Genomic DNA, 17,613 nt, shown 5'->3' with positions numbered 1-17,613 from the left:
GCTAGTTAAATAAAACTGAATTATTTGTTAAAACTGGGTACATTTACTATAGGTAACTCGGAGTTAACGCACAAATTAATGCAGCTAATTATTTTGTTCACGCATTGACAGCATAGCCACCAAAGAAGTTAGCCTTTTGTCCATTACATTTGAGTCTGTATTCAGAACAGATTCAACATGTAGTGTGTGCAACTTGTATACATGACTATTTTATATGAATAGTCCTTGGGTTAAAAACAAGTTCCGTTCCTACGCTGGCGACGTAAACTGAATTTCCGCGCAAGTCGGAATTAACCCTTTAAGTACCCAAAAATAACTACAGTATTGTACTTTTTTTTTAAATGGAGGATACACTGCCTTCTGGTGGCAGCATTGGATCTGGCTGGACTGTCGCCTGAGGAGCAGACCCTCGTCGAATTAAATAAGTACATAAATAGAAACGAAATACAAATGGAAACAACTTAACCATAAGTGTAATTCGGAACAACTAAATAAAATATTACTGGGGGAAAAAAATCAAAATTATGACTGACATGATGAAAAAAATGGAAAAACAAATTACTAAGTGAAATATACAAATTGAAAAATATATGTAAATTCTGCAAACTAAAACAAATGAACGTTTGCTATCTTGCCTAAATTGTTAGTGAACAATCTTACCATAATGTAGAAGTTACTGTTGACCATAAGTGGGCCTCTGCCTCTCAAGTAGATGTACTCCTCCCACCAATCACTGACCTACATCACATTTGCAGCCTTACCATTACATGTAAAAATACACAACAACATCATCATCTTTTGTGAATGGCTACAGTACTTACGTAATTGTTGGCCCACCAGGACTTGAGGATCAAGTATCTCTGAAGCTGGGCAGCCTTTGACTCTTTAAAATCATTAGCCAACATCTCCATTTGCTTATATCGCTCATCGTCCAACAGAGGACGGACCGATTCCAGGTACTGCACAACCAAAAACGCACAAAACAGGACCGTATATGAGCAGAAAAATCAGACAAGTAGTAAGTAAAAATTACATAGTGCACATTGCATGGGAGAAAGATTAACTTTACGACTACATTACTCGTTAAGAACATACAAATTCGTTCAACCAAAAGAGTCTACCAACCCTCCTAGTTCAAATTGATTGGACATCTATCACCGTAAATGACAGCCAATATGTTAAATTTGTAATATTGTACAGTGGCAATTGCTCCAAGACTGCAAGGGAACCTCAGCTTTCCCCAAAATGTCACAAAATAAGTGATCAAATCTACAGTCATGTGAAAAAATGAGGTCAACCTATGGAAGCCTGTGTGTTTTCTAACATATTTGGTCTTATGGATATTTAATATCAATTTTGACAATCTTGAGAGATTCAAGTAATAAAACTTAAATAATTAAAACTGAAAAAAAGAACACTTGCTTTGTCAAAAATGACTCGTGAAAAATTGAACCATAGACACCACCATCAGTTGACAAGACAGCTCCCATAAACATTGCGTCACGCAGGCAGAGCGTTTGGCTTTCACTGTGATAAACTCAAACACACGCTGCGTTCAAATGCCGGATTTAGGTGGAAAAATGACAAAGGTTTTACTGCATACAAGCAGGCAAGAGTGTCTCTAGTGATTTGGTCGGTGATTCAAGGTAATTATTACATTTTTCGCACCATGCATGCACTTTGAAACATTGTGAATACAATTAATTGAATGGAAAAAATTACCCTAACTTTAGCTTGAAATATTTACATAAAATGAATGACAACTGTCCGGTTTGTTTTCTGCTTTTAACCAAGAATCTAGACTATTTTATGCTCATATCTATAGAAATTCTGGGATTTAAGCATTTATTTACAAGAATTTTCAACTTAAATAGCTCCGCCATGTTGGAATACCGTAACTTTGGCTTGAAATATTTACGTAAAATGAATGATAACTGCCCGTTTTTTGCTTTTAACATTTAACAAAGAATCTAGACTGTTTTACGTTCATATCTATAGAAATTCCACGATTTAAGCATTTATTTACAAGAATTTTCCATTTAAAAACTGTTTCGTGACAGCTGCCATGTTGGATTACACAATACTGTAACTTTGGCTAGAAGTATTTACGTAAAATGAACGATAACTGCCAGTTTTTTTGTTTTTAACCAAGAATCTAAACTGTTTTACGTTCATATCTATAGAAATTCTACGATTTAAGCATTTACTTACAATAACTTTCAGCTTAAATAGCTCTTTGTTTCGTGACATCCGCCATGTTGGATTACAAAATAACGTAACTGTAGCTTGATATATTTACGTAAAATGAACGATAATGGCCAGTTTTTTCCTTTTAACCAAGAATCTAGACTGTTTTACGTTCATACCTATAGAAATTCCGTAATTTAAGCATTTATTTACAAAAATTTTCAACTTAAAAAGCTCTTTGTTTTGTGACAGCCGCCATGTTGGATTACACAATACTGTAACCTTGGCTTGAAATATTTACGCAAAATGAACGATAACGGCCCGTTTTTTGCCTTTACCCAAGAATTTAGACTGTTTTACATTCATATCTATAAAAATTCCACAATTTAGGCATTTATGTACAACAATTTCCAACTTAAAAAGCTCTTTGTTTTGTGACGGCCGCCATGTTGGATTACACAATACAGTAACTTTGGCTAGAAGTATTTACGTAAAATGAACGATAACTGCCAGTTTTTTGCTTTTAACCAAGAATCTAAACTGTTTTACGTTCATATCTATAGAAATTAATCGATTTAAGCATTTATTTACAAGAATTTACAACTTAAAAAGCTCTGTTTTGTGACAGCGGCCATGTTGGATTACACAATACTGTAACTTTTGCTTGAAATATTTACGTAAAATGAACGGTAATTGCCCGTTTTTTGCTTTTAACCAAAAATCTAGACTGTTTTACATTCATATATGTAGAAATTCCGCGATTGAAGCATTTATTTACAAGAATTTTCAACTTAAAAAGCTCTTTGTTTTGTGACGGCCGTCATGTTGGATTTTGTATCGCTACATAATAGCGGAATTCAACCTTAATAAATTGTGATTGTATATGGAAAAATGCTAATTTTGCTTTTGTGGAGTAAAATTAAGATAATTCTGCATCAGTATTACGTTTCTGATGTGAAAATTGAGTGATTTATTAACTGTTGAAAAAAAAAAACGTTGCTATTTTGGGCAAAAACATAAATGATATGTTATATTTTAATATTAATCCTGAAAATATAGGTGATTATCTTTGCATTTGGTGATTTTTGTCCATCTAGCATAAAATCTGAGAATTTTATAGCCATTTTAAGTTTTGTTGTACTTGTGTGAAAAAATAATCAGGATTTTATTAGGGAACAACTTTGTATTTTTTTTATTTTTTTTTTTATGTCGCTGCTCATGGAGACTCATATATGTCTAAGGGAGGTGCCTGTTTTGGTTTTAGGTTGCTAGCGACTTTGGTTTTGAAAATATTTTAGGGCCGTCAAAATTATCACGTTAAAGGGCGGTAATTCATTTTTTAAATTAATCACGTTAAAATGTTTGACGCAATTAACGCACATGCCCCGCTCAAACAGATTAAAATGACAGTACAGTGTAATGTCCGCTTGTTACTTGTTTTTTGGTGTTTGGCGCACTCTGCTGGCGCTTGGGTCCAACTGATTTTATGGGTTAGTACCATGAGTGAGCATGGTGTATAATTATTGACATCAACAATGGTGAGCTACCAGTTTATTTTTTGATTGAAAATTTTATAAATTTCAGTATAACAAAAACATTAGGAGGGGTTTTAATATAAAATTTCTATAACTTGTACTAACATTTATCTTTTAAGAACTACAAGTCTTTCTATCCATGGATCGCTATAAGAGAATGTTAATAATGCTAATGCCATTCCGTTGATTTATTGTTATAATAAAAAAAATACAGTTCTTATGTACTGTATGTTGAATGTATATATATCCGTCTTGTGTCTTATCTTTCCATTCCAACAATAATTTACAGAAAAATACGGCATATTTTATAGATGGTTTGAATTGTGATTAATTACGATTAATTAATTTTTAAGCTGTAATTAACTCGATTAAAAATTTTAATCGTTTGACAGCCCTAATTCTGATTTTAAGTTTTTGAAAATAGGCCCCTAGCCCCGTGTCCGGTCAACTGATCGTGAAGTCTATGATTGAGCTTTATTTCTGGTGTTTTTCTTTTATTAAATTGAAGTTGCTCGTGTTTGGAGACTTGACTTCTAGCACAACTAGTTTCTTTCCCTACTGGGCAGCAGGCGCAGCTGAGCCTCTGCACCATTACAAAGCAATCACAGGCAGACAGACTTTGTGCTTCCCTTCATTGAAAGACCAGCATCTGCCATTGATATTACAAATATAGTCGTAGTGTTTTTTTTAGACTCGCAACCTCTCTGTTCTAACAAAATGATGAGTTTTTTCACATACGTATAAAACATTTTTGTCACTTAAAAGTAATGACTACCAACCCTTTGAATGGTGTCTTCAACCCTGGGCACAGGCAGTCTGGGCAAGGATGCCTGGAAGCTGTAAAGAAGCGGTCTGCGCCCTGAAAACATCTTCACCAGACTCTTGCAGCAAACAAAAATTAGAAGTCAAAATAAATCAAGATGAAAACTTTTTCTGAGATTCATCACGCGTACCAGCCAGACTTTAGTAGACGCGCTCATCTTGCCATGGGACTCGAAGATCCAGCCGTGGTAGGAGAGCAGAGCTTTGAGGGTGTACCTGAGCAGGTAGATGAGGAAGAGCCAGAGCGCGCTGGCGAACGCCACTGAGCTCAGCACCGCGCGGGTCTGCACTGATAGATATCCTCTACTCACAAAAGGCACAACACTTCACTCGTTACACGTTTCGCACACAGACAGGGTCAATCAAATGATCAGGTGCTGGCCGGACACGTCATTAGGTTGCAAAGAGATGTACCTAATGAAGTGTTCAGTGTGTTTGGATCAGAATTTCCCAAACAAATCCAGCATAAATGGACGTCAAAACTATTTTAACTAGGATGAGCTGTTAACAAGCCATGATTGTTTAGATATTTTTACATTCTGATAATCATCACCACAATCACAGAAAAACATTTAATAGTTTTAGTCTTAGTAAATAAATTGTAATTGAGGTCTATGTATTATTTGGTCAAAAAAATCAATCTGGGGAGCCAAGAAAGTTTTGGTCAAGGTTTTATTAATTTATTTACAGAATATGTTCTTTGAAAAAGGAAACAGGAGAAGAAGAGTAACATTAATTTAATGTACTTGTGTATGTGTAATTTGTGTGTTTGTAATTTTTTTTACCTGTATTATTAACCCTTAAATACCTGCAACATGAAGCAATTATCAGAGAATCCCCAAATTTGAAAAATAAGGTCCTAATGAAACCTTTTTTTCAAATTTGTAAAAACAAAAGTCAAAATGAATATGTGTAATAAGCGCTCTGATATCTATAACCCTTGCTAAATCCTGTTTGTTTTTCTCATGGAACCTGCAGATGCATGTGTTGACTTGCATCCATCATTTTTTTTTCCCAAAAAGAATTGTCAAAATTCTGAATTAGTCTCAAAATCATGAAATTTTAGGTGTATCAAATGTGATACGTTTGGCAATAAAGGGTTAATTTTCCTAAATTATTTATTGCTAAACTCAATAACCATAATTAAAAATGAATTAATATCCACCTATGAATGTTTTAATTAGGACAATATTGGTATTTGTAATATTTTACGCTAATAAGATAAGTTACTAATATTATTATGTCAAAGGTGGTAATATACAATAAATAGTAATACTGTAATTATTATGTAATAACAGTGCTTAAAAACTAATTATTGTATTTTTGGACTATAATTTGCACCTGAGTATGAATGGCACCAGCCAAAAAATGCGCATTGAAGAGGAAATGTGTAAGTCGCATTTTGGGGGGAAATTTATTTAATAAAATCCAACACCAAGAACAGACATATTTTGAAAGGTGAGTTTTCTGCTGCATATTCTGCAACTTGGATCTTGTAATCTGCAGTATAAGATTTTGTTTTAGGTGCCATTCTGTTCAGCCCTTCTCAGTTGTTACTTCGTTTTTATTTGTTTTTACTGCCAATGTTGAAACACAGGCCTTGAGCGCCCTCTTGCGGAAAAGTGTGAAAATAAATGTAAAAATACTGTGCTGGCGATGTAACCCAAATTTCCGCGTCAATCAGAATTAACCGTTTTAGTTTTAACTAGGGCTGTCAAAAGACTGAAATTTTTAATCGAGTTAATTACAGCTTAAAAATTAATTAATCGGAATTAATCGCAATTTAAACCATCTATAAAATTTGCCACATTTTTCTGTAAATTATTGTTGGAATGGAAAGATAAGACAAGACGGATATATACATTCAACATACGGTACATAAGTACTGTATTTGTTTATTCTAACAATAAATCAACAAGATGGCATTAACATTATTAATTCTCTTAAAGTGATCCATGGATAGAAAGACTTGTAGTTCTTAATGGATAAATGTTAGTACACGTTATAGAAATGTTATATTAAAACCCCTCTTAATGTTTTCGTTTTATTAAAATTTGTAAAATTTTCATTCAAAAAATAAAACTAGTAGCTCGCCATTGTTGATGTCAATAATTACACCATGCTCACTCATGGTACTAACCCATAAAATCAGTTGGACCCAAGCGAAAGCAGAGGGCGCCAAACACCAAAAAACAAGTAACAAGCGGACATTACACTGTACTGTCATTTTAAAGTGTTTGAGCGGGGCATGTGCGTTAATTGCGTCAAATATTTTAACGTGATTAATTTGAAAAATTAATTACCGCCCGTTAACGCGATAATTTTGACAGCCCTAGTTTTAACTATTCAACTGGTTTGTTTGCAAGTACTGTATTGTATCTTGTTTAATGATGTGGATACACTGCCCTCTGGTGGCAACATTGGGACTGGCTGGACTCTTGCCTTCTATTAACTGAGAAGCACACTCATCTGACATAGCTAAAGGACAGCTGCACTCTGGTTTGTCCCACATCAGCCTCTAAATTGTTTCAGCTAATATGTTTTGTATGCATTTGTAATTAAGTTTAGAGCTACAGTTTGTGGAGTTATCTGTGAACAATTTGCTATGAGAATTGTAAATACCTTACCATCCGTAGCTTTTAAGCTAACTTTTTTTTTTTTTTTTTTGTTAGGCAAATTAGGCTAATTTAACCAACAAAATTTACGTATTGATCAGATTGACGTTGAAACATCAGTTGTTTTGAGTCAAGTGTTTTAATGTTAAAATGTGTGCTGTTTTGAACATAAGTACATATGTGTGTTACAGCTTTACAAAATAAATTATCAAAAGTGTTGGCAGTAAAAAGCTTCAAAAACATCAATTTCCATGTTTGCTGTCAGTCAAGCTGAACAACCTCATGTTTAGTGAGGACAGAACAATCAATAAAATGAAGTAGAGAAAAATACTGTATACCGATGAGTAGTCGTGCGTCGAGGGGACGTCGTCCGCTGCCACCGAGCGCGGAGTGAGGTACAATAAGGTGTTTATGCGACTAAAAAAAAAATGACTGGAGACAAAATGGTGGACGAGACTACGGACGAGACTACGGCGACGTAAAGTCAAAATCACCTAAGTCGGTTACGTCATAACCCGTCATAACCTGTAATAATATGTTAGTAATTTCACACATTTCACCAGCCACACTAAAAAAACACTGCAACTTATAGTTCGAAAAATACGGTAATATAGAACTTTGGTTTAATGGTGGTGGTCTTAGAAGCAGTAGCAGTCCTTTTGATTATTATATGTATAATTTTCTTTATTTACCTGCCGAATTAACCTCCAACTAATTGTGGATGCTGATCTGGTCCATTTGTGAAATTCTGGTCCATCTTCATGTACAGTAGTAGTGCTTTCTGACCTGAGCGGCATGTTTTCCTGGATGGCGCGCATCACACCGAGTGACGGATCCACGCCCGTGTACAAACTGCTCATCATGACGATAACCACAATCAGCCAACTAGAAGGACTCGCCGGGTAGACGCCGGCCAACACACCATTCTGGTACACACACAAAAAAAATACAGCGGTAGTGCATTGTTGTTTTTGTCAATAATCACAAGAAACGTGGCTTGGGAGTCTAGAACATAACGAGATGCATGCCAGTTTTGGGTAAACCTCAACCATGAGAGATAGAATGTTAAAAAAAAATAAAAACAGAAAATCACATTGCTTGATTTTTATAGAATTTATTTCCAAATTAGAGTGGAAGATAAGTATTTGGTCACTACAAACAAGCAAGATTTCTGGCTGTCTAAGAGGTCTAACTTCTTCAAACAAGGTCTAACGAGGCTCCACTCGTTAGCTGTATTAATGGCACCTGTTTTAACTATCGGTATAAAAGACACCTGTCCACAAGCTCAGTCAGTCAGTCACACTCCAAACTCCACTATGGCCAAGACCAAAGAGCTGTTGAAGGACCCCAGAGACAAAATTGTAGACCTGCACCAGGCTTGGAAGACTGAATCTGCAATAGGTAACACGCTTGGTGTAAAGAAATCAACTGTGGGAGCAATTATTAGGAAATGAAAGACATACAAGACCACTGATAATCTCCCTCGATCTGGGGCTCCATGCAACATCTCACCCCGTGGTGTCAAAATAATAACAAGAACGGTGAGCAAAAATCCCAGAACCACACGAGGGGACCTAGTGAATGACCTACAGAGACCTGGGACCACAGTAACAAAGGCTACTATCAGTAACACAATGCGCCGCCAGGGACTCAAATCCTGCACTGCCAGACGTGTTCCCCTGCTGAAGAAAGTACACGTCGAGACCCGTCGGCGGTTCGGTAGAGAGCATTTGGATGATCCAGAAGAGGACTGGGAGAATATGTTATGATCAGATGAAAGCAAAAATAGAACTTTTTGGTAGAAACACAGGTTCTTGTGTTTGGAGGAGAAAGAATACTGAATTGCATCCGAAGAACACCATACCCACTGTGAAGCATGGGGGTGGAAACATCATGTTTGGGGCCATTTTTCTGCAAAGGGACCAGGAAGACTGATCTGTGTAAAGGAAAGAATGAATGGGGCCATCTATCGAGAGAGTTTGAGTGAAAATCTCCTTCCATCAGCAAGGGCATTGAAGATGAGACGTGGCTGGGTCTTCCAGCATGGCAATGATCCTAAAAACACAGCCAGGGCAACAAAGGAGTGCCTTCGTAAGAAGCATTTCAAGGTCCTGGAGTGGCCTAGCCAGTCTCCAGATCTCAACCCCATAGAAAATCTGTGGAGGGAGTTGAAAGTCCGCGTTGCCCAACGACAGCCCCAAAACATCACAGCTCTAGAGGAGATCTGCATGGAGGAAAGGGCCAAAATACCAGCAACAGTGTGTAAAAGCTTGTGAAGAGTTACAGAAAACGTTTAGCCTCCGTTATTGCCAACAAAGGGTACACACAAACTATTGAGATTAACTTTTGGTATTGAACAAATACTTATTTTCCACCATGATTTGCAAATAAATTCTTTAAGAATCAATTTGATTTTCAGTTGGGTTTTTTTCTACATTCTGTCTCTCATGGTTGAGGTTTACCCATGTTGACAATACAGGCCTCTGTAATATTTTCAAGTGGGAGAACTTGCACAATTAGTGGTTGACTAAATACTTATTTGCCCCACTGTAACTTGTCGCGTTTGCATAGCATTTGCGTTAGTATTAGCATCAAATTTAATGTGACGACGCTTCTCTTAAACCAGGTGTGTCCAAACTACTCCACATAGGGCCGTAGTGGGTGCTGGATTTCTTTTCAACAAAACAAGACGACACCTTATCACCAATCTGGGGTCTTACAAGAGTAATCAGTTGACTGAAGTCAGGTGCTGCTTGTTTTAGCAGAAACTTCATTGGTTGTACTGTCTGCGCTCGATTAGTAGGAACAAAAACCAGGACCCACAGGGGCCATTGAGCACAGGTTTGGACACCACTGTCTTAAATGCTGGGACAACTCGTGGCTTCTAGGTGGTTTTAATTGAAAATAATGTACTTTCCTGCTGAGTGTGTATTTTCATCACAAAGTTGGCGTTGTCCTTGTAGATGCTACATAATGTACTCGTCTATGTTCATTCTAGAGATGTCCCGATCGATCGGGTCCGATCACGTAATTTTCAAAGTATCGGAATCGGAAAAAAATATATATATATATCGACCATGCCTTTTTTAAATATACATATATATTTTAATTAAATCGTTTTCTAATTGTATTTAACATTACAGACATAATATGCCACACTCATCCAGAGTCTTTAGTTTAGGCTTAAGGTAGGGTTATCAAATTTATCCCGATAACGGCGGTAATTAATTTTTTAAAAAATGTATCACGTTAAAATATTTAACGCAATTAATGCATGCGCTGCACGACCCACTCACGCATTGTCGCGCTCAATCTGTAATGGCGCCGTTTCACCTATATAGAGAGATAAAAGGCAGCGTAAAATGAGTAGAGTGAATTTTGGCAGCCTTTGGAGCCTTTTTTTAATTGGCTAAAGCCTTACAATCCCTTTCCCTACGATTAGAAACGTCATGGGAAGCAATGTGGGGAAGCAAGGTAGCAATTGATATTTTTCTTAACACCTTATGTTATTTCCCATCCCAGAGAAGATATATCAATTGGTAGCACTACGCACAGTCATGGTTCCACTTCCCATCATGCATTTGGGCATGGCTACAGTATCATTTACTGAAAGCTCAACAAATACACTAGATGGCAATATTTAGTCACAATATACAAAGTCACAAGTCTTTCTATCCGTGGATCCCTCTCACAGAAAGAATGTTAATAATGTAAATGCCATCTTGAGGATTTATTGTCATAATAAACAAATACAGTACTTATGTACTGTATGTTGAATGTATATATTCGTCCGAGTTTTATTCATTTTTTTCTTAATGCATTGCCAAAATGTATACGATCGGGAAAAATTATCGGGAATGATTGGAATTGAATCGGGAGCAAAAAAAAGCAATCGGATCGGGAAACATCTGGATCGGCAGATACTCAATCTAAAACGATCGGATCGGGAGCAAAAAAACATGATCGGAACAACCCTAGTTCATTCAGAAATTGTTGGAAACTTTTTTTTTTAGTAACTGTCGACTAAAACTAGACGAAATTTGTATGAGATTTCATCAACTAAAACTAAACGAAGACGATCAGATTTTGAAATGATGAAAATATGACTAAGACTAGTAAGTACAGGTATTTTCGACCAAAAGACTAAGACAAAAATTTAAAGGACGGCCAAAAACAACTTCATCGGCGGTGTCACCTTGAATACTATGGCTCTCTTCTTCAGTGCCGTCAATCCAGCCTGGAAGATGTTGGTGATGACCTCCTGGCTTAGTTTGAGGTCTACACCTTCCGGACGCACGGTGAACTGGAAGCCCACCGCCTGATGGGCCTCAGCCATCGCTTACAATCACTGTCAATCACACAATTCAGCATATTTAACACAACACACAATCGCTGAAAGCGAATAATCGCTGATTAGAATTTGTACTGGTCATTAGTTTATCACTAGTAGACGTCCAATTCATTTGAACAGGAGATTGGACGTCTATCAGTGTCACTAAAACATAATCATACTTTGCAATCTCTGACTTTTTAGGCATCACACAACTACAGTCACCAAACTAGGTGAAAGGGCAACAACCAGATATAGTAGGACGCGTCTGACAGCAGGCCACGCATGCGTGCTAGTGTAAATAAACAGAACTCAAAAATTTATATCACCAGTATACTTTGTATATCATGTATAATCATATGTCAGCTGGGACTACACATAAATGACAAAACTCAAGAGTTTTCATTTACCTTAGCTTGACTGAAGAAGGAAAAACACTCGTGACTCTTTGCAGTTAAGCTTTCCGTCCTCTGTACTCAGCTTTGTGCCCTTCAAGTGCTTCTTCGCTCAGGTGGCGACTCACAGCTGCAGTCGCTCCCTCCTTTTTTCCCTGCGTGTCATGTACTGTAACAGGACACCAAGCAAAGTCAGAGGCCTTCACCTCACGTGTGTTCGGCTGTCAAAGCACTTGCCTGCCTGTCGCTAACCGAAAAATGATTTATCGCGTAATGTAATATACAATAACCTGTTAGCCATATACAGTACACAGTGGAGAAGATAGAAATAAACATGATGAGGTACTGAGATACAATTGCGGAAGGGGCCGTGTAATACAAAAATGTTAGAAACAAATAGCAAGGGAAGCACATTGCTCAGAAATAAAGAATATTACTGTTCCAATTGTTTCATCAATTGCTAGTTATGGTATTTGCTAACACTTTATTTGACAGTGGTGCCATACGACTGTCATTACACAATCATAATTATGACATGTCTCTGTCCTGAGCATTCATGAATGCTTATAACAGATGTCATTAAGTGTTATCTGGCAAATGATCTCACTTTTGAATGGATGCAAAAGATCCATGATGGACAAAAATTGAGTTAGTGACAATTTGCCAAATGACAATTAATGACATAAGCATTCAGTAATGTCCATGATAGTGTCATGTCATAATTTTGATGATGACAGTCTTATGACACCGCTGTCATTAAAGTGTTACCTAAAAAAATCAACAAATAAGCCGCACTGGACTATAAGCCACAGGTATCAAAATGAAGGAAAAAAGTAGCGGCTTATAGTCCGAAAATTACGGGACTTACCTTCTTTTTATGGCTGGGTTGAAACAAAAATGGTTGCGCGGTGTCTGTAAACGGGGGTCTCCAGGGTAAAACGGATGAATTAAACATAGTTCGGGGGCTTAATCCGCCATGAAACTTGTATGGCAGCACAAAGACGTATTGTACGATCAAACACAACAGTTCTTTTGGCTTAAAATACATCAGTTTATTTTAAAGAGGGGTGCAAGAGCAGAAACTTCCTTTTTAGTCTGTTTTTCGGCCACATATTAGTATACAGTCGGAAAGAGGCACAAACTGAAATCAAAATGATTCCCATTACATATTAATATTACATACATAAAATCATTATGTTTGTGAATGTAAATAAAATTATTCGCTTGCTGAGACACGATGGTAAGCTCACAAATGAGTTGTTTTAACAGACCTCACAAAAGCATAACATTATTTACAGAAATACATAAGTATTAGTAAATTTGTTCTCACATAATTCCTGTGCAGTCTCCACGGCTGTGCAGAAGTGAATAGCTGCTTCAACACATCACTCTTTCCTGGTATGTGTAATTGGCAGAAAAGCAATGTAATGAAACGGGCACCAGGGTGACACAAAAACTATGTTAGTGAGTCTAGGGATGGGAATTGATAGGATTTTTACGATTCCGATTCCATTATCGATATTGCTTAACGATTCGATTCTTTATCGATTCTCTTATCGATTCTAATTTGGGGGAAAAGAACAAACGTTTTGATTGGCATCGAGTTTGTTTATTCAGAAGTCACAACCTTACAAACTCACAACGAGATCAAAAGAGGCCCAAAGCCTCAATGTTAACTGTGGCAATAAGTGGCAAATACACAAGAATGTGTAACATTTTACTGAAACATTTATCTAATAGAAATAAAAAACATTGGTATATATTGGCAGATAGGTTTTTGTTCTGCCTTTGGCAATATGTGTTAAAGCAGGGGTCCCCAAACTTTTTCCTGTGAGGGCCACATAACTTTTCCCTTCTCTGATGAGGGGCCGGGGTCAGTTTGTTACAGAAAAAGTGTGACGATTGCAGAAGTGCATAAATGTAAAAAATTATTGTTTTTCAGAAAGCCACAATCAAATAACCCTTTCTGGATTCTTTATAATAATAATAATAATAATTAATAATAAAAACACTATTAATTAAATAGATAATAACCAAATAACCCTCTCTGAATTCTTCAAGGAAAAGGCCAGAAAATAAATAACACGATTGAGAAAAAAAAAAAAAAAAAATCAAAATGGCCGGACCAAATGTGGAGGCGGGCCGTATTTGGGCCGCGGGCCGCAGTTTGAGTACTCCTGGAGCGCACATACACCCAAAGAAGAAATGCCGCATCCAAGTGAGTGAGAGAGGGAAACACTTCTACGAGCCTATGTTCTTTGTTAATGTTAATATCTACAGAGGCAACGCCTGTATGTATCATCTTTTGTGTTGTTGTTGTGTTTCCACTCGCGATCGGACACTTAAATCCAGTTGTGTAGTGGTTTGAACGATGTGCTAATGCTAGCGAACGAATGCTAACCATACTGTTATTAGCAGCTAATCATCGCTGATTTACGTTGATGCAAACCTGTTTGTTATTGGGGACGAAATTGATTTGTTTCATTTCTATTCTTAGTTTCACTCTTCAAGTGATGGTTGAATAAAGTCAGCAAATTATACCAACGTCTTCTGCATCGTCATTTGGGAGTTTAGCTAGCTGTATAGCCGGGACTTTTTTTTTTTTTTTATAGCCAGGACTGAGCCTTATCCTCTCTGTGAGGACAGCGTAATCGTATTCCCTCCCGATGCAGTTATCTCCACCTTGCAATGACTGCAAGTCGCTTTGTTGTAATTTTTCCTCGTGAAGTGAAGACACACTTTCGAGCGTTTGAACTTACGTGCTGTCATTGTTATGTTTATGGCTGCAATGCTCGTGCTTACCCGTCGTAACCTTTCATTTTCACACTCTTTCCTGGTGAAGTGTAGTCAAACTTTGGAGCGAGTGGTTCTTGGCGCGATGCTATTTTGTTGCGTCTGGACAACAACTTACGCGTCTTTAGGAATCGTTAAAGGGATCGTTAAGGCTTTTTCATTGTGATGTCGAGGCCTCGAAACACTCGGAACCGGTTCCGAATTGGAATCAGATTTCGATTCCCATCCCTATTAGTGACAATAAGAAAACCTTTATGATGTGCAAAGGACCACTAGGCATGACAAGTTCAAAAAAGCAGCATTTATTACATTTGTTAATTTAACCCTTCAATGCCAGAATTTACATTCAATAAATATATATGAAAAATAATTAGGCAAATAACTTTATGTTGAAGTAATTTAGTGTTAAAAGAAAAAAGTAAATTTTTTCAAAAAATTATCAGTGCAGTATCGGTACGTTGTCAACCGTTACTACAAGACTAATCAAAAGTGAAGGTAAAAGACAGCTTCATAGCATATGGCGATGGGCAGAGGAGTCAGAACCTTCATGGAGAGACTTTGGACATCTATGCTTACGACACTGTTGTGCTCCACACTTGGCATCACCACTTGATCGCCCAGCAGCATCCCTTGGCCCGCTAATGCCACTTTTCGCACACTGTGCGCCTGTGTAAAGGAAGTACAGAGACCACTAAATGTTCCTTATGGTGCATCCGCCAGGGGCAGTATAATATTTCGATATACTAAAGCAAAAAAAGACAACTTTCAACCAAGCTACAAAAGAATTAGTTGTTTTTTGTAAATTGAGTATTGTTGAATACTCTGTCTGCAAGTAGGGTTGTTCCGATCATGTTTTTTTGCTCCCGATCGTTTTAGTTTGAGTATCTGCCGATCCCAATATTTCGCGATCTGATTGCTTTTTTTTTTTGTGCTCCCGATTCAATTCCAATTAATTAATTTTTCCTGATCATATACATTTTGGCAATGCATTAAGAAAAAAATGAATAAAACTCGGACGAATATACACATTCAACATACAGTACATAAGTACTGTATTTGTTTATTATGACAATAAATCCTCAAGATGGCATTTACATTGTTAACATTCTTTCTGCGAGAGGGATCCACGGATAGAAAGATTTATAATTCTTAAAGGATAAATGTGACTTTGTATATTGTGACTAAATATTGCCATCGAGTGTAATTGTTGAGCTTTCAGTAAATGATACTGCAGCCATTTAACTCATTTGCTCCCGGAACCGTATAAATACGTTCTATTTCCAAATGCTTCAGTGTCCCGATTACGTATTTATACGTCTTTTGCGTTTTTTTGTACAAGAAGCATCTAGAGCTTTCGATCTATCGCCAAAAAAAAAACAAGCCTCAAAACACATTTTAAAGCAATAAAACTGGCCACTGGAGGGCAGTAGCGCATTTGTTAAGAGCCCACAACTCAATACAAACAGTACAACTTTATTAGGGAAGCTAGCAGAGCCCCTCCGCAGCATGCTGCTCACGTCCCACGCACGCTCGAGGGTCCTGCGCGGAAACGCGCACGGCCAAACCAGTTCCCCCCCAGGAACATAAGTTCCCCTGGTGAACGAGACAGTGGTCACCACAAAAAAAGACTTTAAAAAAAATCCATCTTTACGAGACAGTCGGCAATGAGGGAAAAGTTTAACCGCTGTCGCAGCCACCAAACGTCATCTCTCAGTTAGGTAAGTGTGAATAAATTGTTACTTTGCTATGAAAAGCTCTATTTGGCTGGTTGTTCATGTTATTTTGTAAAAGGAAAACATTATTCAGATGTTTGGGATGTCACTGAAGCAAAAAATAGCCGTGTTAAAGTCCAAATTATGTTTGAAATTTTTGCGTTTACAAAAAGCTCATTTTCTCCGTTTTTTCATCAGAAATTGGAAAAATGCTCAAACTAAGCTATTTTCTAATGCTGATTTCTAAAGAATGAAATAACGTATGAACTTACTTTTTTTTCTGCTGAAAGAAGAGAGTCTAATCTTTCTTTTGGTGGGTTCCATGTTTATATAGCAATAGAACAGAATTTTTTGAGGGCCGTGCAAAATCAGTCAAAATCCAGTAAAATGGCCGGGAGCGAAGGGCCTTGCTCCGGTGAAAATGGCTGGGAGTGAATGAGTTAACTTCTGCCCAAATGCATGATAGGAAGTGCAACCATGACTGTGCGTAGGGGCACCAATTGAAATTATATGTCTTCTCTGCGTTGGGAAAGAACATAGGGTGTTAAGAGAATGATCAACTACTACCTTTCTTCCTCACATTGCCTCCCACGTAATTTTTAATTGCTGAGAGAGGTATTGTCATCACCTTATCGTGGTGGAGGGGTTTGCGTGTCTCAATGATCCTAGGAGCTATGTTGTCTGGGGCTTCAAGCCCCTGGTAGGGTCACCCATGGCAAACAGGTCCTAGGTGAGAGGCCAGACAAAGTATGGCTCAAAAAGACCCCTTATGATGAGCAACATTAATGAACCTCAGTTTCCCTTGCCCGGACGCGGGTTACCGGGGCCCCCCTCTGGAGCCAGGCCTGGAGGTGGGGCTCGAAGGCAAGCGTCTGGTGGCCGGGCCTGTCCCCATGGGGCCTGGCCGGGCTCAGCCCGAAAAGGCAACGTGGGTTCCCCTTCCCATGGGCTCACCACCTGTGGGAGGGGCCAAAGGGGTCGGGTGCGTAGGGAGTTGGGCGGCAGCCAAAGGTGGGGGCCTTGGCGGTCCGACCCCCAGCTGCTGAAGCTAACTCTTGGGACATGGAATGTCACCTCTCTGGCAGGGAAGGAGCCTGAGCTGGTGTGTGAGGCAGAGAAGTTCCGACTAGATATAGTCGGACTCTCCTCCACACACAGCTTGGGTTCTGGTACCAATCCTCTCGAGAGGGGTTGGACTCTCTTCCACTCTGGAGTTGCCCATGG

At 38.0% G+C, this 17,613-nt stretch overlaps 2 protein-coding genes across 2 annotated transcripts in view; both read right to left on the bottom strand.

Annotated features, from left to right (window-relative positions):
- The window catches only part of cpt1b (carnitine palmitoyltransferase 1B (muscle)), a 29,262-nt gene extending 15,934 nt beyond the window's left edge, over positions 1-13,328 (bottom strand). Inside the window, exons 1-8 of the mRNA XM_057836905.1 lie at positions 13,215-13,328; positions 11,900-12,053; positions 11,355-11,507; positions 7,946-8,085; positions 4,676-4,847; positions 4,502-4,603; positions 822-959; positions 661-738 (exon numbers count right to left, since the gene is read on the bottom strand). Coding sequence (XP_057692888.1) covers positions 661-738; positions 822-959; positions 4,502-4,603; positions 4,676-4,847; positions 7,946-8,085; positions 11,355-11,495 — 771 coding nt within the window. The 5' untranslated portion in view covers positions 11,496-11,507; positions 11,900-12,053; positions 13,215-13,328. The remainder of the gene's footprint in view (positions 1-660; positions 739-821; positions 960-4,501; positions 4,604-4,675; positions 4,848-7,945; positions 8,086-11,354; positions 11,508-11,899; positions 12,054-13,214) is intronic.
- A 1,784-nt stretch (positions 13,329-15,112) lies between these two features.
- LOC130916554 (kelch-like protein 42) overlaps positions 15,113-17,613 on the bottom strand; it is a 29,390-nt gene continuing 26,889 nt past the window's right edge. The window contains exon 8 of the mRNA XM_057837360.1: positions 15,113-15,315. Within this exon, the coding sequence (XP_057693343.1) occupies positions 15,161-15,315 (155 nt within the window). The 3' untranslated portion in view covers positions 15,113-15,160. The remainder of the gene's footprint in view (positions 15,316-17,613) is intronic.

The sequence above is a fragment of the Corythoichthys intestinalis genome, chromosome 5 (assembly GCF_030265065.1).
Source record: "Corythoichthys intestinalis isolate RoL2023-P3 chromosome 5, ASM3026506v1, whole genome shotgun sequence".
Lineage (NCBI taxonomy): Eukaryota > Metazoa > Chordata > Actinopteri > Syngnathiformes > Syngnathidae > Corythoichthys > Corythoichthys intestinalis.
The sequence above is the reverse complement of the archived record's forward strand: the minus strand, read 5'-3'. Positions and strand labels throughout refer to the sequence as shown.